Source organism: Rhinatrema bivittatum, chromosome 7 (assembly GCF_901001135.1).
Source record: "Rhinatrema bivittatum chromosome 7, aRhiBiv1.1, whole genome shotgun sequence".
Taxonomy (NCBI): Eukaryota; Metazoa; Chordata; class Amphibia; order Gymnophiona; family Rhinatrematidae; genus Rhinatrema; species Rhinatrema bivittatum.
The window spans coordinates 49564985-49588103 of record NC_042621.1 but is presented as its reverse complement, the minus strand read 5'-3'; the positions used below and the strand labels follow the sequence as shown (position 1 = coordinate 49588103).

Sequence of the window (23119 nt, the reverse complement as noted above, 5' to 3'; positions counted from 1 at the left end):
CACTTGGACGGGTATCAGGAGCCGCGACTCCGCCTTTAACTGTGGTCCCTTTGGCTATGCCTCTGCCTCCTTCCTCCCTTCCAGAGCCGGGGCTGCTTGCTCCAGGTCTCCGTGAATATTGGACTGGATTGTTCAGGAGGCCATCGATAAGGTGATGCACAGATTCCAAGTTCTTCCGACACCGAAACCGGTGCCCATTGTGGAAGTGACCACCGATCCGATTCCTGGGTCAGCGATGGCTCCGGTGCCCTCCCCGCTTACCCTGTCATCGGGAGGGGAAATGCTGTTCCGCATTCCTCCATTGGGAGTCCTGCCGATGCCGCAACCATTGATGCTGATGCGCCCATCAGCATCACCGATCCATCCATCGATGCCTTCGGAGCCTAGACCGGGACCTTCAGGAATACCATCATCCCGTCCTTCTCAGGCTCCTAGAAGGGCAGGTCCTAATCCCTATGACACCTGGACAGATGATTCTTCTCAAGACACCGATGACTTGCCATCGCCACCTTCTCCTACTGAAAGCAGGAAGCGTTCTCCTCCAGAGGACCTATCCTTCATAAACTTTGTGAAGGAAATGTCTGAATTGGTTCCCTTCCAATTGCAGACTGAACAAGATGACAGACATCAAATGATGGAGCTGTTACAATTCCTGGATGCTCCCAAGGAAATAACCTCCATCCCTATTCACCAGGTTCTTTTAGATCTCCTCAAAAAGAACTGGGAATACCCTGGTTATGTTGCTCCAGTCAACAGAAAAGCTGATGCCACTTATTTGGTCCAGTCAGCCCCAGGTTTCCAGAAACCTCAGCTGGATCACCAATCTGTGGTTGTAGAATCTGCCGCAAAAAGATCAAAACCCCACTCTTCCTTTCCCCCAGGTAAGGAACAGAAATTCCTGGATGCCATTGGCTGGCGTGTCTTCCAGGGATCGATGCTTATCTCTCAGTTCGCCTTCTACCAGCTATGTATGACCCAGTACAACAGGGTCTTATTCAAGCAAATACAGGACTTTGCAGAGTCCCCTGCCTCAGCAATTCCAAGAACAACTTCTAACCCTAGTGCACAAGGGTTTTGAGGCAGGGAAGCATGAAATAAGATCTTCTTATATCTTTGACACCTCTTCCAGGGTATCTGCAACTGCTATTTCGGCAAGAAGATGGGCCTGGCTTAAGTCTTCGGACTTGTGCCCTGAAGTACAAGACAGATTATCTGATCTGCACTGCATAGGAGACAATCTGTTTGGGGAACAGATTCAGCGGACGGTGGCGGAACTCAAGGACCATCATGAGACCCTTCGCCAGTTCTCTCTGATGCCCTCTGAGTATTCCTCCAAACAGCCTTTCAGGAAGGATACTATAAAGTCATTCTTCCGTCCAAAGAAGTCCTATCCACCACATTCTAGGACTCGTTCCACGAGACCTTTCCAAAAGGCCCGGTCTCATCAACCTCGTAAACAAAAGCCGCAAGCAGCTCCTCAACCGGGCCCTGCTTCCGGTTTTTGACTCCTGCATAGAGAGCAGCAGCCAGTTTCCATTGCCTCAAATAACAGTGGGAGGTCGATTGTGTGCCACCTGTTGTTGAAATGGCACAATCACCTCAGACCAGTGGGTCCTTACCATAATCTCTCAAGTTTATCGCCTGAACTTTCTCTTCATTCCACCGGAATCCCCACCTCTACCGGCATGGGGAACATCCGACCACTCACTACTCCTGGAATAGGAGGTCTCCTCCTCCTCCAGTCCAGAGCAATAGAATCAGTACCTTACTCTCAACAAGGCCTAGGATTCTATTCCCGGTACTTTCTAATCCCCAAAAAGTCGGGAGGCGTTCGTCCAATTCTGGACCTATGTGCCCTCAACAAGTACCTCCTACGAGAAAAAGTTCCAGATGGTAACCTTGGGTTCCCTTCTTCCTCTTCTGCAAAGAGGAGACTGGCTTTGCTCTCTCGATCTCCAAGATGCGTACACGCACAGCGATAAATCCATCTCATCGCAGGTTCCTGAGATTTCTAGTAGGCCCCAAGCACTATCAATACCGAGTGCTTCCATTCGGTCTGGTATCTGCCCCACTGTGGGGGAGGAGTTTGGCTTTTCAGGCTGCTGGAAAACCACGTCAGAGAAAGAAAAACTCCATTGCCACTTCTAACTGTTTTTTCCTTAAGCCTACGCTTAGTGTAAAGAAAATGTCATGCTCTGACCGCAATAAGTTTTAGCATATGAACAGCCTTCCTGTCCCCAGCTAACAGGAAGTCAGCAGGAAACATATCTAGTGCAAGCTTTTGCAGTCCCAGAAGAGTTCATGACCTACTTGCATTTATGTGCCTTTCACACCTAGATAGTTTAGTACAACTGCCTCATGACCAGCTAATGACCTTCCCCCTCCCTGCCTGCAGACTGACCGCTTGCATCTACTGCCCACTTGCGCCTACTTAGTAAAAGGTCAGCATAAACACTTGTGGTGGAAAACATTGTAGCAGGAAAATATGTGACGTATGTATCATATGAAATGCTATGTAATCATTTACAATAAAAGAGCAGGCTTCCCAGAAGCCGAGGGGATGCTTCACCATGAATACTGTCTGAGGTGTCTTCATTGCCGTTGCTACACCCCACTAGTCTTCTCCAAGTGCCTCGTAGTAGTAGCAGCCTTTCTCAGGACTTAAGGAGTTCACGTCTACCCCTATCTAGATGATTGGTTGATCAGGGCTCCCACTCAGCAAGCTGCTCTGACGTCCCTATGTTTTACTTTACACACTCTGATTTCGCTAGGATTTCTCGTCAACTACGCAAAATCCTGCTTAGTCCCATCTTAAACTTTCATTCATAGGGGCAGACTTGGACACCTTGCAGGCAAAGGCATTTCTGCCTCGACAGCGAGCTCTCACTCTCATCTCTCTCGCACACCAGCTACAGTCTCAGCAACGCAAGACTGCACGCCACTTCCTCATCCTACTGGGACACATGGCGTCCTCAGTACAGGTTATCCCAATGGCCCACTTGGCCATGAGTCATGCAGTGGACTCTAATGTCCGTCCAACCTCTATCAACCACTGTCCACATCACCGACTCGCTCCGTCAGTCTCTAGCCTGGTGGAAAAATCAGATCAATCTCCTCTAAGGCCTGCCTTCCCAGGCTCCAGACCCTCAAATAATTCTCTCCACCGATGCTTCGAACCTCGGCTGGGGAGCCCATGTGGCTGATTTGCAAACACAAGGAACTTGGTCTCCAGAGGAAGCCAAACACCAAATCGATTTCCTGGAGCTTCGAGCAATCAGATATGCTCTCAGGGTATTTCAGGATTGCCTTTCCAATCAGGTCATCCTGATTCGGACAGACAAATAGGTGGCCATGTGGTACATCAACAAGTAAGGAGGGACGGGCTCCTTCCTATTGTGTCAGGAAGCTGCACAGATATGGGCGGAGGCCCTCTCCCACTCGATGTATCTCAGTGCCACCTATTTGCCGGGCATGGACAATGTGTTGGCGGACAACCTAAGTCGTGCTTTCCATCCGCACGAGTGGTCCCTCAACCCCTCAGTAGCGGACGCAATATTCCATCATTGGGGTCATCCTCGCATAGACCTCTTTGTGTCACCTCAAAACCGCAAGGTAGAGAACGTTTGCTCTCTCACTCACAGCCAACACTCACAGCCAAGAGATGCGTTCTCCCTCTCATGGGCAACCAGTCTCTTATATGCATTCCCTCCACTTCCACTTCTCTTGAAGACTCTGGTGAAGTTACGTCAGGACAAGGGACGCATGATCCTGATAGCACCTCGCTGGCCTCGCCAAGTGTGGTATCCAGTACTTCAGGATCTCTTCATTCGCAGGCACATTCCCTTGGGAATGGACCTGCTTCTGATCACTCAGAACGGCGGGTGCCTATGCCACCCCAATCTTCAAGCTTTGTCCCTGACGGCCTGGATGTTGAAAGGTTAATTCTTCAGCCACTTAACCTTTCGGAGCCAGTTTCCTGTGTCTTGATTGCTTCACGGAAGCCTTCCACGAGAAAGTCTTACCTATACAAATGGAACAGGTTTAAGTCATGGTGTACTTCTCAATCCCTTGATCCCTTTACCCGTTCCACCATGAAGTTTCTAGACTATCTCTGGCAATTGTCAGAATCAGGTCTAAAAACTTCCTCCATCAGAATGCATGTCAGTGCGGTGGCCACTTTCCATAAAGGTGTGGGGGATTTCCTATTTCAGTACAACCCCTCGTAACATGTTTTCTGAAAGGCTTGCTTCACCTCAAGCCTCCACTATGCCCTCTGGCCCCTTCTTGGGACCTCAATCTGGTTTTAGGTTGGCTCATGAAACCACCATTCTAGCCTCTCCAATCCTGTGAACTTCACTATCTCACATGGAAAGTGATTTTTCTTTTGGCGATCACATCTGCTCGCAGAGTTAGTGAGTTATAGGCCCTAGTTACCTATCCGGCTTACACTAAACTTCTGCAGGACTGGGCAGTACTCCGCACTCACCCTAAGTTCTTACCTAAGGTAGTGTCGGAGTTTCACATTAATCAATCCATTATGCTACCTACCTTCTTTCCCAGGCCTCACTCCAATCCAGGAGAACAGGCTCTGCATACCTTTTACTGTAAACGGGCTCTAGCCTTCTATCTATACCGGACAGCTGCCCACAGGAAAAGCACTCAATTGTTTGTCTCTTTCCATTCCACCAAATTGGGGCAGCCTGTGGGTAAGCAGACGCTCTCCTCCTGGTTAGCGGACTGCACATCCTTTTGCTATCAGCAAGCAGGCATTCCACTTCAGGACCGTGTTAAGGCACACTCTGTGAGGGCCATGGTGACTTCAGTAGCACACCTTCGATCGGTGCCGCTTCCTGACGTTTGCAGGGCTGCTACCTGGAGTTCTCTCCATACCTTTTACAGCCCATTATTGCTTAGACAAGGCCAGAAGACAAGATTCCATCTTCGGCCAGTCTGTCTTGCGAAACCTTTTTACAACTTGATGTACCAACACCCTTCTGTCTGCCCGTTAGGGTTCAGGATGCCCTCTACCAAATTCCTCCCCAATACTTGTGCCTATTGCACATCTTGGGTACATTTGATGCATTTCTCGGACATCCTCAGCTCGGTACTCACCCATATGCGAGGACTACAATCCTGCTTGTCCTGTGAGAAAGCAAATGTTGCTTACCTGTAACAGGTGTTCTCACAGGACAGCAGGATGTTAGTCCTCACGAAACCTGTCCGCCGCCCCGCGGTGTTGGGTTCGTTACGTTTTCTTACTTTATTTTTCGGCACTTCCTGTAGCTTTAAACAAGACGGAAGAGGGACCCCTGCTGGCTGCAGGTTTAGTGCCATGCTGGGCATGCCCAGTAGGTGCCAGTCAAAGTTCTAGAAACTTTGACAAAAGTGTTCCGTGATTAGGCTCCATCCTGTGATGTCACCCATATGTGAGGACTAACATCCTGCTGTCCTGTGAGAATACCTGTTACAGGTAAGCAACATTTGCTTTATACCAGCTCCTCTTCTTTATAAGCTCCAGCAGTCCCGTAATGGGGCTTTTTCCATTGCAGTCCCCATTTTGTGGCATGCCTTCCCTCCTGATTTATGAACTGAGCGGGTTCTAAAGGATTTTAGGAAGAAGTTCAAAGGCCCTTTATTTTGTGGAGGCATATTTGTAATATAGGAAATGATCATGTGCAGTTGGCCGAGGATTTTAACTTGTTTGTTGGTTTTACTGTTACTATGTGTTTTTATTGTAAGATATGCATATTTTTTAAAATTTTATCAGCACTGAATGAATTTACTTGAAGTAGCGACATATAAAATGTTTTAAATAAATAAATTCTGGTGTACAGGACACACGAACGCTGGCTTCAGCTCCATGAACTAGCTCTAGCTCCATAAACTTTCCTCTGTCTCTGACCAGGAGTCACATTTCTAGCATTGATGAGCCAATCCCACACACCTCTCTACAGCTAGTGCCTTCATTTACAGTTCCCTTTCAGTTGCACACATAAAAAGGAGCCAAATTTCAGGGGCAATTCTGAAAATTATGCAGACACTTGCGATGTTTGCGGATATTTTAACCCATGGACTTTGTACCAGTTCTTATAGGGACAATATATACCTGCTTTCCCTTTAAAAATTGCCCTGGGGGACAGTGAAAAGATTCGAGAATACAAACTGTTAGAACAGAATGAGTAGGCCCAAGATGGCGGCATGAACGGTCGCAAGGGAAGTCGCTCTCTGGTTACACATTACCTAGATGAAGATGCCTCCAAAAAGAAAAGGGACGGTTTGGGTTTTTCTCCCGGCCAGAAGCTGATAACCCCTTTTGCGACGACGACGGTAGAAATTAGGGGTGAAACTGTCCCCGCTTCAGCGTCTGGAGAGGGAGCTCCAGCGCTGTATGGGGAAACCACTCTTAGTCCCCCTGATTATTGGCCCCCATCGCTTCCGGCGTCGCAGTGGAAGTTGGAAGACACAGCGCAGAAGGGTGTCATTGTTTACCACGTTATTTTTCCATAACTTGATTTCATGTTAGCCAGTCTCCAGCTACCCTCCCCCCTTGTTCCTCTTAGTCCCTTCCCCTGCCCTGTTTGATGTATTTTCTACCTTGAGTTCGGATGTAAACCGGTATGATGTAACCACTAATACCGGTATATAAAAAGAATTAAATAAATAAATACCCACCCGGCGGGAGGGGGAAGCCGAGGTGGAGGAATGGAGCTGCAGCCTCAGTTCTCCTCCAGTGTACTGGAAGCAGCATCGATAAGGGTCCCAGAAGAGCTTGAATCATCTATGTCCCCGGTGGACCCTCTGGAGGAAGAAAGGAGGATTTCAGCGGCGCAAGCGATGGATTCTCCAGGTGTGGTGGATGCCCGGGAAGGGGGTGAGTCTTTTCAATTGCCCCCGAAACCGGCCGCAGTGACCCTGGATGCTTTATGGGATCTTGTAGCTAGCCTAGGAGGGCTAGTGAAGGACTGTGAAAGCAAATATGTAAAATTGACTTCGGAGATACAATCCCTTAACCTTAATTTGGGAGGCCAGATGAAGGATTTTAGCAAGAGAGTTGAAGGATTTTAGCAAGAGAGTTGAAGTGGTGGAGCAAACTACATCGCAAGCTCAGACTATCAACTTTAAATTGATACAAGATTAAGGAATGCAGTCTAAAAGACTAGAGTCTCTGGAAAATAATGTTCGACATCTCAATTTGAGATTTTTAAATTTTCCTCATGTTATGGGGGAGGATACCCATAGCATGCTAAAAAAACTTTTTGTGGAAAATTTTAGAGACAAAACTTCCTTTGGTAAATAAGGCCTATTTTATATCAAAAGCCAGAAAAAATATCAAAGATAATCAGTTGGAAGTCCTCGACAATCTGACTCAATTTTTGGAAAGTTCAACAGTAGAGATTCTAGACAGAGGCACGTTACTTGTGTCTTTTGTGACAGAGAAAGATGTTAGTGATGTAATGAGAAAGTATTGCCAAAATGAAAAGATTAATGTTTTGTTTTCACTATATCAGAACAGCTGAAATCCTTCTTAAATGCCAGGAACTTGAATATCAATCCTGTGTAATAGATCTCTTAAGATAATCATTTATTGTAATCCACCATATCCGTTAAACCAGTTTTCCTGTTTTTTTCCTTGCTTCCTTATATACTCCATTTAGTATTTCTGGGCCTGGTTTTTTTGTGTTGTCTTTGTTTAAAAAATAACTTTTACCTCGCTGAAAAGTGTTGTAATTGGTAATGTCTCCTTGATTATGTTTAATGTGAAATTTGATAGTCTTACATTTCTTTTCTGATGGAGTAAGATGTTTGCTTACTTTATGAAAATTAATAAAATATGAATTAAAAAAAATTGCCCTGGGGACAGAGTCCCCACAGAGACTTGCACCTATTCTTTCTGCGGATACTTTTTCCCTTCCAGACAATGCCCACGGTTTTGAAAATGTAAAACTGAGCATGTTGTCTGAGCAGGGAATGCAGCTCCCGCCCTCAGAAATGTTTCTGCTCAAGGCAGGTAAAAGTATGCACATTGTAGAACAGTGCGCCTACCTTTACCTGTGGGGCGGGAGGGTCGTTTTTCAAAAAGCTCACTTATCCATGAAAATGCCCTTTTCACACGAGAGTGACATCCTAAGGTGCCTGATAGCACCCTAAGGGGCCGATGCAATACAGTGCGCTCAGCTGAGCGCACTGTTAACCTGCAGTCGGACGCGGGTAGAAAAGGCGCTAATCAATCCCCTAATGCAATAAGGGGATTAGCGCATATTCAATGCACGTCCAATGCGGAGCAAATCTAATAGCGCTCATCACATGCAAATGCATGTGAATGAGGTTATTAGGCATTCACTCCCGATGCAAAAAAAAAAAAAAATGTGTGTCTCAGATGCACATTTAACTGTCATTTATTAACGCCTGCCTGGAGTAACCTGCACAGAGTGGCAGTTAATATCCTAACAGTAGTGGTCTGACATCTGATGTGGTATGGTCACATCAAGCTTCTAAGAAGGCACTGGGGTAACTAGCATGGGAGTGATCATAGTTAAAAACCCAAATATGAATGAATCATGGGCAGACCGGATATTTAGGACAGTGGCCTTGCTGAATTTAGTGGCTGCTAGGATTGTTAGAAAGCTTGGTGCTAATGCATGGACGTGATCCTTGATGCTGGAACAAATGCTGGGCTTGTAAAAATTAAAGCGGGAGAAAACCTGAAATGGCCAGCAGAGATGTTGGTGGTGGTGGGGGGAGCCAGTACATTAATAGATTCTGGACATGCTTAGGACTGATATGGAGGGCAGTGGTAGGAGAAGGGTCAATAGATTTTTTTTAATTTTTTTATTTATTTATAGAATTTATATACCGACATTCATGAATGATATCACATCTATTTACAGTGTAACAAAAAATAAAACATACGCTTGGAGAGCGTTTGACATAGAACAGTAGTGGGTAAATTAAACATCAAACTGGTAAATGGGGAGGGGGAAGATTATATACAGGGGTTGAACGAATAAAACTAAAATTATATACAGTTACTGGAGCTAAGGTGGTTTTAGAAAGGGATAATGGGAAAGGCAAAAGATAAATGTTGAATATGTTCCAGCGAGCTTGACATAAACAAAAGGAGAAGAAAAGGAGGATTTGGCTGAGAAGGCTGTGGAGGTTAGCTGGGGGGGTGGGAAATTGAAGGGGATTGGAGCTCTTAGGGGAGGAGAGGGGAGGTGGCTGTAGCGTGGGCTGATGCGTGGGCTGATTGGTACTAGGTGTATACTTTTGTGAAGAGCCACGTCTTAAGTTTTTGTTTGAATGTTTTTTGGCAGTCCTCCTGGCGTAACTCTACTGGCATTGTATTCCAAAGGGCAGGCCCAGCTACCGAGAGCGAACGTGCTCTGGTGGAGGCCAGTTTGATGACTTTGGGTGAGGAGGTCTGCATAGTGGAGAGGTGTTGGTGTCTGGTGGGTTTAGTAGCCTGGTGGAATCTAAGGGAGTCGTTAAGCCAGTTCATTTCTGGATTGTACAGGGCCTTGTGAATGAGAGAGAGGGTCTTGTATTGAATGTGGGATGTAATTGGGAGCCAGTGTAGATCCTTTAGTACAGGTGTTATGTGTTCATTTCTGCGTGTATTGTTGAGGATTCGGGCAGCTGTGTTTTGAAGTATTCGTAAGGGCTGGATAGAGTTTTTAGGAAAAACTTGGAGGAGGGAGTTAAAATAGTCAAGTTTGGAAAAGATAGTCGTTTGAAGTACTGAACGGAAATCAGGGGGGTGTAGTAAGGGTTTCAGTTTTTTTAAGGTTTGAAGTTTAAAGAAACCATCTCAGTGTATTACTGATGAATTTCTTCAGGGTAATGTGGTTGTCAAGGATGACCCCTAGATCTCTGACTTGTTGGGAGAATTGGATAGGAGGGGCTTGAGGAAAAGGAAGGGGGAGGGGGTTGGGGTGATTTTGAGGTGAGATTAGCATGATTTTGGTTTTTGCGGTGTTCAGGGCAAGATGGTTAGAAGTTAGGAGCTTGTTAATTGCCAGAAGCGTGGAATTCCAGATGTTCATGGCATTCGGGAGTGTGTCAGATATGGGAATAAGTATCTGTACATCGTCGGCATAGATGTAATGAGGAAGCTTGAGACTGGATAGAAGATGACAGAGGGGTAGGATGTAGATGTTGAAAAGGGTAGAGGACAGGGAGGAGCCTTGTGGGACTCCTTGATCAAGGGGAATAGCTTTGGACTCGTGGTTTCCTATTTTGATTCTGAAATTACGATTGCTGAGGTAGGATTTGAACCAATTGAGGGCGGCTCTGGTTATTCTGATTTCAGTTAGTCGTTGAAGGAGGATACTATGGCTGATGGTATCAAATGCGGCAGAGATGTCTAGAAAGGCAAGAATATATGATTGCCCTTTGTCAAAACCTTTTATGAGATGGTCAGAGAGGGAGAGAAGGAGGGTCTCCGTACTATGGAATTTCCGGAAACCGTATTGTGAGGAGGCGAGAATTTGATTATCCTCGAGATATTCTGTGAGTTGTTTGTTGATCGTTTTTTCAAGACGTTTAGAGATAAACTGAAGGTTTGAGATGGGGTGGTTGTTGGACAGATCAGTGGGGTTGAGCTTCGGTTTCTTCAATATAGGCTTGACAATAGCTTGCTTAAGAGGGTCCGGAACATGACCTGAGCTGATAGATGAGTTGATAATGTTGGCTATAGGTTTTGCAATTAGGTTAGGGATGGATAGGAGGAGTTTGGTGGGGATCGTGTCTGAGGGGTGGGAGGAGGGTCTGGCTTTCTTGATGAATGATTCTATTTCTAGGGCAGTGGTGCAGTCTAGTGTCTAGGTTTCTGGGGAGAGTTTGGTTAACTTCTTGGTGAGATTGTTGATTTTGTTTTGGAAGAATGTAGCTAGCTCTTCGCATTTAGTTTTAGCTACTTCTTCGGGAATGTCAGGGGGTGCTGACTTGGTGAGTGAAGCAACATAGTCATATAGGGCTCTTGGGTTGAATTGGAATTGATGTATTTTGGAGGCGTAGTAATCTCTTTTGGCCTTATTTAACTTTTCACTGTAGTGATGTAAGGAGGATTTGAACTGGGCCAGGCGTGAAGGGGATGGATCCTTGCGCCAGGCCTTTTCAGTTTTCCTGAGGTGGTGTTTCAGGTTTTTTAATTCTTGAGTATACCATGGATTCTTTCTTTTATTGTGCTGTGGGTGGATTTGTCTAGATTGTAGAGGGCATATATTGTTGGAAATTGTGTTAGTAATGTCATGCCAAGATGCTAGCGCAGTGTCGGCGTTTGAAAGATCTAGGTTGTTTAATTTATTAGATATCGCTGAGATGAGGTCATCTCTACTACAGTTTTTCCTGTAGTGTATAGTCTTGTTTGTGTTAGGTAGGCAGGGGGGGTTTCTTTATAGAGCAGGAGGCTCTAATAAGGTGATGGTCAGATCAAGGGATGGGAGTGCAGAATGGCGGGTCAGTCTGTATCTGGGAATCGGTGAAAAGAAGATCAAGGGTATGGCCCGCTTTGTGGGTTGGGAGGTTTATGTATGTACTGTTTGAAGCCTAGAGCATTTAATAAATCAAGGATTAAGTCGCATGAGGAAGTTAGAGGAAAACTGTCAACATGTAAGTTGAAGTCGCCTAGGATGATTGCTGGTGAATCAATGGAGATGTTTTTAGCAATGTATTGAATGAGAGCTGAAGGATTGCTATCAAGGGTTCCACGGGGGGCATATATTAGGCAAATTTGCAGGGCGGGGGATTTGAAAAGGTCTATTTCGATTTTAGGCGGCGGGGCGATAGGTTGAAGTATCAAGTTAAGTTCTTTTTTTATGGATAGTAAGATACCACCTCCTTTCTTTTTAGGCCTGGGGATAAAGAAGATGTATGCTTTGTTGGGGAGTTGATTAAGGAGGACGGTGTCAGTTTCCTTAAGCCAAGTTTCAGTTATTGCGCAGATGTCTCGGTCCTCGTCGATGAGTAGGTCGTGGAGGATGGGAGTTTTCTTGCTTAATGATTGTGCATTGAGAAGGATAAGCGTGATAGCAGTGAGGCCGATTATCTGGGACAGTGGGGGGGAGATCATGGTAGGTAGGATGGGTTTAAGGTGTGAGTGTTGCCGTGGGGGGGTGGGGTGGGGATGGAGTGTCTATATTTATTGTTTGGGAATGGTTATTCAGTATTGATGCATGTTAATAGGAGAGGAGGTGTTAAAGAGACTGTGTGAAATTGATGAGAGGGTGTTGAGTTAGGCGTGGAAGGATAGGTGATGAAACTGCTTTCAAATGAAGGGGGAGGGGGTGTTGGCAGAGGGTGGGATAGAAGCGTGTGGAAGAGTGGGTGAAGGGAGATAAGATCCTTAAGGTAGGCCAATGAGGGAGGTTGGAAGGGGTGCACCAGAGCTTGAGGAGTGTGGGAAATGCTCGGGTGCCGAGCGGGGTGCAGAGAGGGGATGGGAAAGAAAGGGTATAGTAAACTCAAGATAGCTTTAAAGTTGAGAGAAGGAGGGATGTAGTAGCCATTACCATAGCTATTAGGTTAACAGAGCATTTACTGGGGCAGAACAAAGGGGCAAACTAAGGGGCAGGCCCCCTTAGTCGCGCTCCTTCGTGCATGCAACGCCCAGTGCGCGGCGCTGGAGGAGAGAGCCTGGATTTAAAGGGCTTTTTACCTCCCTTGTGCGTCAGTTCAGACTTGTGACTTCTGGCTTCCGATTGGAGGCTGTGCGCCGGGTAAGGCCGTTGGGGGGGCTCACGTGGTCAGCAGCGAGCAGGGCGATCGTTGTAGGCTGCGTTGGTCGGTGGGGCTTTGGTCCCTGATCGGGGCGGCGCCGAAGCCTCGATTCGCCCGGCTGAAAGCAGAGAGGTAAATCAGGTAAAAGACCTGGGGGTAACGGAACTGGTTTTGGGTTGCATTTCTGTGCTGTATGCTCATTTACCCAAAGTGGGAGTATCTCAACTGGGCAGACTAGATGGGCCAATTTGGTCTTTTTCTGACATTTATTATGTAAAGCTGGAAAAATGAGGAACTCACATTTTTAGAATGAGTCAGCATCATCTCTTATGCTTGTTCTTTTATGTAGGAATCTTTTTTCCATTGGACTTTTGGCGTGACTGAAGCAGACTGCTTTGGAGCAGTTGTAGTGGATACGGGAAAATCCATTCTTTTTGTTCCTGAACTCCCAGAGAGCTACGCAATCTGGATGGGAAAGTAAGATATTTATTCTCCTGCAGAATTCTATTCTTTGCACTTGTGCCATATCCAGCATTATGATATTCCTCTTCCCCACCCCGTATGGCAGTTTAATGCTGAAATACAGCACTATTCATCTACCAAAATCAGTTCATTAAAAAGTGATGTACCCTCTGATATTGTGATGTGGAACTTTGGTGAGGTGTGAATGCAATACTCTTCCCTTTTCCTGGCGGTTCTATCATAGGTCATAGGGGGCAGCTAGATTGGTTGTGCCTCCAGAAGAGAGACCCCCTCTGCCTGCCCAAAAGTATCCATCCATCTGTGCTGAATTAAAGCTTTACTATACATAGCATAATATGGTGTACAAGGAGCTCCTTTGTATATTACTGTGCTCTGAAGAAAAATATCAACTGATGATAGACAAAATAAATAAAAGGGAAACACCTAAGCATGTAATATATTCAGGTGTGCCCTTGAGTCCAGTATCTCAAATCTCTTCCTGAATTCCAGCCTGCATCTACCATCACAGTAACGGTTGGGATAGGGCGGAGGTGCCTCAAGTTGTATGAAGTATGACGAAGCAGTGTTATAAAAGTATACATTGAAAACTATATATTTGATAATTATACATTGTTCATGGGTTTATTTGTTAACTATATGAAACATATAGGAACTACTCAAATTCAGTACAGAAGGGAGGGGTGGGGGAGGGAGGAGGGGTTCTGAGCTACTTTGGGGAAGGAAGAAAATGAGAGGGGGGTTTTACTTCAGTAATACAAAATGGTGATACATTGGTTTTTAGCATATGTGAGTACTAGCTCCACCTTGAGAAACTTAATGTAATGTAATGTACTTTATATGCTTTCCGTCCATCGCTTGTTACTTGTTGTTATTTCTTGTTCTGACAAGTTCTACACTGGCTTGTATAGGTTTTTGTGCAAGTGTTGTACAACCCTGCTCATAATACTAATAAAAATGATTAGTCTATAAGGTGCCACCAGCCTCTGAGTTTTGTTTTTTATTTTTTTCCTTTCTATAGCAGAAAGCAATGGGGCTGGTAGCCAATACATGTTGGTGCCATGCAACAGAATCTTACAGCAGAATACTCAGACTTACCCAGGTCCTAACTTCAACATGTGCAATCACTCAGAATTGTCATTTTAGAACATGTGGATCTAATGTTCTGTTCCTTTTTGTGTTTGTTCATTCTTAATGAAGTCATGAGAATTTTTCATATGCAGTATGAGCAAAAGATCAATTTTTTGAGAGGATATTTCCACCACAGTTGATCTATAGATCACCATGCCAGTATCAGCAGCCAAGATACACTAAACCTTTTGTAATTGCTGTAGTTGAATCCTGCCAGAACAAACTGAACTGTAAAATTACCTAGAACAAACATTTGACCCCCATGAATTGCAGTCAGAAGACCTGTAAGAGGAGTCTGCTATTCAACCTTTTTTCCCATAGATAAGCAGCATGAATTAGCAATACTGTCTGGGACGTTCTCCGTGCCACTAGGTGGCGGAGCTCTCAAAGCTGCAAACTGATCTTTGACAGTGAGGCGCACCTGTTTGCATGATCCAACTCTGCCTCAAATCTCCTCAGTCCGTTTTTTTCCATGTGACTAGTGTACGCGGAGCTCTCTCTCTCTCTCGCTCCTCAATGTTTTTCTGTCAGAAAGAAAGAAAATAAGAAAAAGAGCAGGAAGAAATAAAGAAGAAAACAGAACATATTCTTCAGGAACAGGATAGAACCACTGACTGCCCTTAGGAGAAGTGAATAGATTTTCTCTGAGAAACCCCCCCCCCCTTCCCAGCCACTATGGGACCTTCATGTCGAGCCTCCTCGGTGGATCTCCCAGTTCGCCCGGGCCGGCGCAGAGGAGAGCTCCGGGGGGGGTGGGGGGGGGCAATGGCTCACGTCATCGGAAGTTGCGTCGACGGTGTCAAGTCGGGCACCAATGCATCGGCTCGACTAAGTGCGAACACATCATCAGCACATCGACGCATTGGACGGCACACCGACACATCAGTCGACTTACTGATGCGTCTGCCGGCGTGCCGAAGCCCCAACACATCCGCTGGCATGCCAAGGCAATGATGTGTATGCCGGCGCACCAAGGCATTGACGCGTGCGCCGGCGCGCTCTGAAGCGCGTGCGTGGGCGTGCTGAGGCACCGACATGTACGCTGACGTTTTCTGAAGCGTGTGCGCTGGCGTTCTCTGAAGCGCGTGTGCGGGCGGGTCGAGGCACCGATGCGTCCGCAGGCTCGCGGATGCACTCGCAGCTACACAGACGCATCCACTTGTGTTCCAACACACTGCCGCATCCGCCGACTGCCCAACCAATTGACGGCGCACCGACGCGGAAACTCACCAGCATTGAACAGTCGGCACTGCAATGCCAATGCGTATGCCATCAGACCACTGAGCAGCTCAGTGCCAGTGCTGACACATCACATGCGATGCCTCTAACCACCCAAGGATCATTGATCGGGGCATAGGCACTCCACAGGCCTTTCTTCCAGTGTGTTGGTCAGCAAGAAAAAAAAAAAAAGGTCCTTCTTCAGTCACCAACGGGGTTTAGGGCTACAGGACCCTTCCATGAAAAGCATGCATGGCCTTCAGGACACATCCCGTCCCCAGAGGACCACATGGCGACATTCTGCTGGCATCAGTACACCCAATGGGCGCTACAGCTCAACCACGTTACTGCCTTCAGCAGGCAGGATCCCTCATGATGTCTCAATCTACCAGGGCTCTTGCAGTTTATAACGTTTATAGAGCACCAACTTCAACAACCACCCGACAGGGCTTTGTCGCCCTGCGGTTGCCATCTGGTAGCCTTCTACAACTGCTGGCTCCCCTCCGCCATCTTCCCATGCAGGAGTCTTCTCCGGCCACTCCTACCGTGGGCTTGTTTTTCTACGGGGTACTCCTCACACCCCTCTGAATTACTGTGTGACTGGTCTCTCCTTCAGCAGATTCGTCTCATTGACTTCCTGAGAGTAGAGGGACACAACCTCGATGTAGGGATTTGTCAGATTCGTAACCCACAAAGCAGATGTTTGGAATCCTCTGAAAATATTCCCGACACCCTGGCATTGCCTACTGTGCAGACCAGGCCCTAGGCATCCCCCTCCTGAGGACGGCCGGCTTCCTATCAAGTAGATCTCAGAAAAAAAAAGAGAGGAGGTCAAGAACGTACAAAGATCTAACATTCATCCAGTACCCCCGGCAAGGAGAGTATATAAGAACATGCCATACTGGGTCAGACCAAGGGTCCATCAAGCCCAGCATCTTGTTTCCAACAGTGGCCAATCCAGGCCATAAGAACCTGGCAAGTACCCAAAAACTAAGTCTATTCCATGTTACTGTTGCTAGTAATAGCGGTGGTTATTATCTAAGTCAACTTAATTAATAGCAGGTAATGGACTTCTTGTCCAAGAACTTATCCAATCCTTTTTTAAACACAGCTACACTAACTGCACTAACCACATCCTCTGGCAATAAATTCCAGAGTTTAATTGTGCGTTGAATGAAAATGAACTTTCTCCGATTAGTTTTAAATGTGCCACATGCTAGCTTCATGGAGTGCCCCCTAGTCTTTCTATTCTTCGAAAGAGTAAAAAAATGATTCGCATGTCTCGATCCTTTCGATGGAAAGGCGCTCCAATACACAATACTGTATATGACAATGGAAAACCACATGGTTTGTGTGGTGCAGTCTTCCACGCATGTCTCCAGTCTCTGAAGCCTCTGACCCAGGACACTTGGCTTTGAACACTACATGACATAGAAGAAGCTTCATGATAACTTCCTCAATTATATGAAGATTTAGACATTTCTGAGAAATCCACCGCCAACACCATGACTGCTGGTCGCTGACCTTCCTTTCAGACAAGCACAGCTGTAATATTAAATGGCGAACCATCCTTGTCTTCCCAATATTCTTATTGGTGACAAACTGGTGAAAACAATCGAAGTTCTGTTGTGAAGTAGTAAATAACGGTCAGAGCAATGGACCCAAGGTTCAATCCACACTCAGAAATTACTAAGGGCAAATTGCCTCTCCCTCTGGAAAATTACATGCAGTGAACAACCAACCTTTCTCACCTATGGAAATGGAAAGTAAAGGTCATGTCTCTGTCCGTGGATGATTCATAAAAATCATATTTCCTGATGGCTTTCTATCTGTCATCTTTACCAATCATATTAGATTTACTGACTTCAACTTTCACATTCGCAGGGGATGCGGTGGTGTTCTCGAACCCCCTGCCAGCCTCCATGAGCCATCAAAGTTTTCTAAGGCTCCATGTTCCCACCACCTTTAGTAGGAAACAGGCTCTCCCGCTTCATTCTATCCTGGGGCACAGGTCAATCGACCTTTACTCGAGACGTTATATGGTGGTACACTCTCTCTCAGCTTCTTTTCTTACCGCACCTGGCCCACCATAGTCCGCGCTAAAGGCTTCTGCTACAGGAAATCAACCATCTCCTCCCACAGTAGTAGCCCCCCCCCCCACCTTCACCGGAGCTTACTACCCCCTTGACAAAGAGTACGATAGCCTCCGTCCAACCCAAACCTTCGTTCTCTCAGAAGATACCCAAATAGGAATGGATTCTCTGCACCACAAGTTTTTGTCACCAAGGGCTCCATGGTGGTACTGGCGCACCTTTTTGTCGACATGGGATCCAGATATATTTCCTATCTGGAGGACTACCTGCAGGTGGTCGCTAACCAATCCACCCTGTGATCAATCTCCCCATAAACTTCTTCTTGCCTGATCCACACTACTTGCCATCACAGAATCCCATCTGCTACCTATACAGGCCTTGCAGTTCATCGGGGCTCCATTTTTCGCTCATTCAGAACAGAGCCTTCCTTCTGAAGCCCGAGCACAGGCCTTGGCAATGCGTATTGATCGCACTACAAATGACCAGCCAGGACCTTAGCCAGACGAATCCTCACCATTCTCGGTCACAGAGCATCCTCAATCTGTCTCGTACCTCATATGTGACCACATGTGCCATTCACACTGGACCCAATAGAGTCAGTTCTTCATCTTCCCTATGCTACTGGCTCACTCCCTCCCAGCAGCCGCAGATTTTGAGTGATGGCTGGCCACATTGGCGTTACCTACAGACTTGCCCCATCCCATATGATATGCTACTGCAGTCCCATCCCATATGAAATGCTACTGCAGTCCCCTATTTCACCCACTTATAATTCAAAGACTGTAGCTACTTATAATGGGTGTGACACGTCACCTGCTGGGAACTTCGGGTTCCCGACCCACTCTTCAGACATTCGGGCAGACCCTTCGCAGACTCTTCCTTGTGCTCCGCCCAAACAATCACGATTTTCCATTCTGCTTCACCAAAAAAGGGACAGTCAGGTCCCAGATTCCCTGCAGAGCAGCAGTAGGAATCCTCGAATGAGTACTGCTCATTCGAGGATTCCTACTGCTGCTCGAATGAGTAGGACACAGATCCATCTCCCTGTGTTCCTATTTTCTACCTGGAGTTAGTAACTTCTAGGCATACAACTTTTCACCTTTCTCATACCCTCGGCTGGGTATTTTTCAGGTGGTGTCAACTTAAAAAAAAAACCAACAAAAAAAAACACAAAACAAAAACCAAGGAATGGAAACACGCACTAGGTGTTTTTTTTCCCATCTTCCACCTCTTCGCATCTGAGCAGAACAATATACTTGACCTATTGTGCTGACTCTGCCTGCAATCTATCACAGGTCACATTCCTTGTAGACTGAAGGAAGTCTACTTCCATTACCGGCTTTCCCAGTACAATCCAAAGCTACATCGCAGATAGTGTGAACCTAATTTTCAATGCTCTAGTGTCAGACCAAGCAGGTGTGGTACGCCGCCCTAATTTAGTTATTGTTGACCAGCCGATCCCTTTGGAAAACACCCAATGCCTTCTCGCCCAAGTGGTAATTGCTCCACCATTTCACCCATCTTGAAATTGCACAGCTCACATCCCAAGTCAGGGTTTTGTCCCCTAAGCTTGGAATTCTTCTGGTCTCTTTGCAGAACACACTCTCCTTCGCATAAACTACCAAAAACCCCCCCCAAAACACGATGCACTTTTGGGTGCTTTGCTATCTGCGCAAACCCGCTCACCTGTCCACCAGACAGTCTCCAGTCTTCCTCCATCTCCTTGACCAGAGCTCTCTAACCAGCTTCAGTTCAGGCATACCTCAGTGCCATAATTCTTGCCATTCTCTGTGTCTAAATCCACTTTCTGCACCCACTCACTTCCAGGTTCATGTCGGGGGTTTTACGTTTCTGATATTGGCCCGAAAGCTTATAATTCTATGGGATATAAACAAGGTGCCGGAGCACATTCATGCTCCCATCATAAGGACTGCTACACACTTCTCACCCATATTGCCTCACTGGAAAGCTGCCTTTTCGATCGCCTCCACCTCCACCAGGCACATCAACAAGCTGCAACCCCTGTTAGGCTAACCTCCCTGTCAAATTTGCACCATGACATGGTTGTGCTACGTACGCAGCCCGCCTTCCTCACATAGATGCCTTTCAGCTTCTATATCAACCAATTCATCGCCCTCCCGGTTTTTCCCAAAACCTCGAGCCTACCAGGGCAAGCTTACCCTCCATACGCTGGTTTGTAACCGAACATTCGCTTTTTCACAACGTCACAATCCTTCTGACTGCAGAGCCCCCATAGCTCTACATCTCCTTTACCCCGAATGCTCGAGACCCCCTATCTTCAAGTACATACTCTTCACTTGGATCTCGAACTGCATTCTTCTTTGCTATCAGCAGCATTCAGAGGCCATGTGAATAGCCTATAACACGCACCATGTCCATACTGTACTTACTTCACTAGATCATCTCCATGAAGGACCTATCCTGGTACTTGTAACACAACCTCAGGGTCCTCGCTATATATGCTAACCTACTGCTACTGCTTTAACAGGCAGGCTGCGGATGACACACACAGGACAAACACAATTCTCGAGTGGCACATATCTGGACCACAACGACAGCAGCATCATAAAACTGTCTGCCTATGGTCTAATCTTTGAGCGCATTTTCCACATTGCATCATGGACACATGATATGGGCTATATGCGCTCAAAACATTAGCTGGGGATTCCCAGATAGCATGGCTAATTCATAGGGATGTGCAGAAGGAGAAAATTCGTTTTGATTCGCTATTTGTTTCGCCGGGACCCAAATTCATTGCATTAGTTTCATAGGGAGAAAAAACAATTAGTTGATTAGTTTTATTCATTTTTTGTTTCCCCATTAAAGTCAATGGGGGAAGTATTTGTAGCCTATTTTTGGCTGCAGAATTGGGGTTTTCTTATCAATTCTGATGAAACTTCTGCGGAGCAATCATCAGAATGAAAAAAGAGCTCCAAGGTACTTAGACTGGCAAAGTGGCATCAAAGTGGCATGAATAGCCTAAGGCACTGTAAAGGGGCAAAGGGATAACAGGAGTGGCAAGAGTGCTTTAACAGAGGTGCAAAGCAGCAGCGAGAGTGTAAAAAACACACCACAGCTTCAAAAGAGAGCACTGATAACAATTGCATGAACCCTCGAAGGCAGCACGACAGGCAAAGTGGCAAGACAAGTGGCATCCACATCCTACAGCACAATGAAGGGGGAACATAGCAAGCAGAAAGAGTGTCAGAAAAAAACCACAAGGTGCCGATAAAGGGACAAAGCAGCAGAAAGATTAGCTAGCACCAACACACTGAGGAACCATTATAGTGGCAAGAACACCACAAAGAGTAGAGTGAGTCATCTGGTGTATGGCAGCAAGGCAGAGTGGCAGAAAGTTGATAGGGGCAAGACAGGCTGGCAGAGTGGAGGTAGTCAGGTCCCTGTGGTTTTGATAGGGGCAAGACATGCTGGCCCCGGGGAGAGTTCCCTTTCCTTTGCGCAGGAAAGAGCTCCCTAGAATGGGTTCGCCCCTAGAGAGGGGTGGTTCCATTGGCATCTAGTGAGCTCTCGCTGGTCTTTTAAAATCTGGTGGACGTAGCAGATATACAAACGAGAATTTTGAAGGTGGAGGAGGTTTCCATGTGAACAGCCATTTCAACATGGGTCAGAGGGTGCTAAGAGAGAGGCTGGCTACACCCGGGGAGAGTTCCCTTTTCTTTGCGCAGGAAAGGGCTCCCTGGAATGGGTTGGCCCCGAAAGTGTGGTGGTTCTGTTGGCATCTAGTGAATACCCAGAAGCCATTAACTGTACTTATGAACTTCAGCTGATGACAAAGGAACTTGAAGAGCTCTCAAAAATAAGAAAAATGCTACTCAAGACCAAATCTACAATATCAACCTATGTTGACTTTGTACCCTACAGTGCCTCTGTAAACTATGGGAACACAGAGGATGAACTAGAGTACAACTACCACCAGTTTTCTATAGTACTAGAAACATTAATGTTGGCACCTAAAAAAGATTTAGGGAAAATGGCCCATATTATGAAGGTCATGAAAACTATTGAGCATATGAAATATGCAAGCTCCAAGCTGGACAGACAGGCACAGCATTTCAGGTCAGGCCCTTGTAGGGATGTAAGGCCTGGACGGACAGGCACAGCGTTTGAGGTCAAGGACTAAATTGCACAGGCTGGAAAAACAAATAAGTGTGGGAGTAACTTGCTTGTTGCGGCGGTTACTACCCTGAACCAATCAAGCCTGATACTTCACTTTGAATACATATACCGTGCAGCTCAGTGCGTCAACGGCAGGAGGGAATGAAGAAAAGAGGATTTATATTCAGACAACAACCAACAAGGACTAAATTGCATAGGCTGGGTGAACAAATAGGCATGGGAGCAGCCTGCTTATTGCGGCAGTTACTACCCCTAACCATTTAGGCTTGATGCTTCACATTGATGCAGCTCCAGCACTGCTCTCTACGTCAATGGCGGGGGTGGAAGGAAATAAGAATCAAAAAGTTACCAATAAAGGCCCTGACCTCATCGGTCAGAGTAACAGATAAGTATGAGAAAAATAAGTACGAAAGCTTGCTGGGCAGACTGGATGGGCCATTTGGTCTTCTTCTGCCGTCATTTCTATGTTTTTATGTAAGCCTTTGTGGGGATGTAAGGCCTGGACGGACAGGCACAGCATTTGAGGTCAGGCCCTTGTAGGGACGTACGGCCTGGACAGTGGACAAACTGGCACAGCATTTCAGGTCAGGCCCTTGTAGGGACGTAAGGCCTGGACGGACAGGCACAGCATTTGAGGTCAAGCCCTTGTAAGGACATACGGCCTGGACAGTGGACGGACAGGCACAGCGTTTCAGGTCAGGCCCTGTAGGGACGTACGGCCTGTTTGGACAGGCGCAGCATTTCAGATCAGGCCTTTGTAGGGACGTACGGCCTGGACAGTGGACAGACTGGAACAGCGTTTCAGAGCAGGCCCTTGTAGGGACGTACGGCCTGGAAGTGGACAGACTGGCACAGCGTTTGAGGTCAGGTACATGTGCTGATATTATTTGGAGCATAGGAGGCAGTTGGAGCTGCTGCAAGGCGGCTTTCAATTGCTTTTATTCATCTTGCCATTCACAGGGAAAATCTGGAAACCCAAGCAAAGCATGTTTATTTTCAAAAACACTAGCATTTCCATCAACTCTGTTGCCAGCCTTGAGCGATGAGGGCTCATGATATCCCCTGTCATTGAAAATACATGTTCACTGGGCACACTGGTTGGTGGACATGACAGATATCGCTGAGCCACTTTGGCTAGGTGTGCCAGTCAATGGACTTGTGTGCCCAATAGGCTAGCGGATCTGTCTTCATGTCCTCTATGGGCTCTTTTTATTTATTTATTTTTATTTAATAACTTTTTTTATACCGATATTCGTGGGTACATCATATTGGTTTACATTGAACATAATGAAATTACAGCGAACTTAAGGAGAAAGAAATTA

The 23119-nt window shown here is 46.4% G+C and overlaps 1 protein-coding gene across 1 annotated transcript in view; it reads left to right on the top strand.

Moving 5' to 3' along the window:
* PEPD (peptidase D) overlaps nucleotides 1-23119 on the top strand; it is a 766251-nt gene that overhangs the window by 95467 nt on the left and 647665 nt on the right. Inside the window, exon 3 of the mRNA XM_029608350.1 lies at nucleotides 13067-13194. Coding sequence (XP_029464210.1) covers nucleotides 13067-13194 — 128 coding nt within the window. The remainder of the gene's footprint in view (nucleotides 1-13066; nucleotides 13195-23119) is intronic.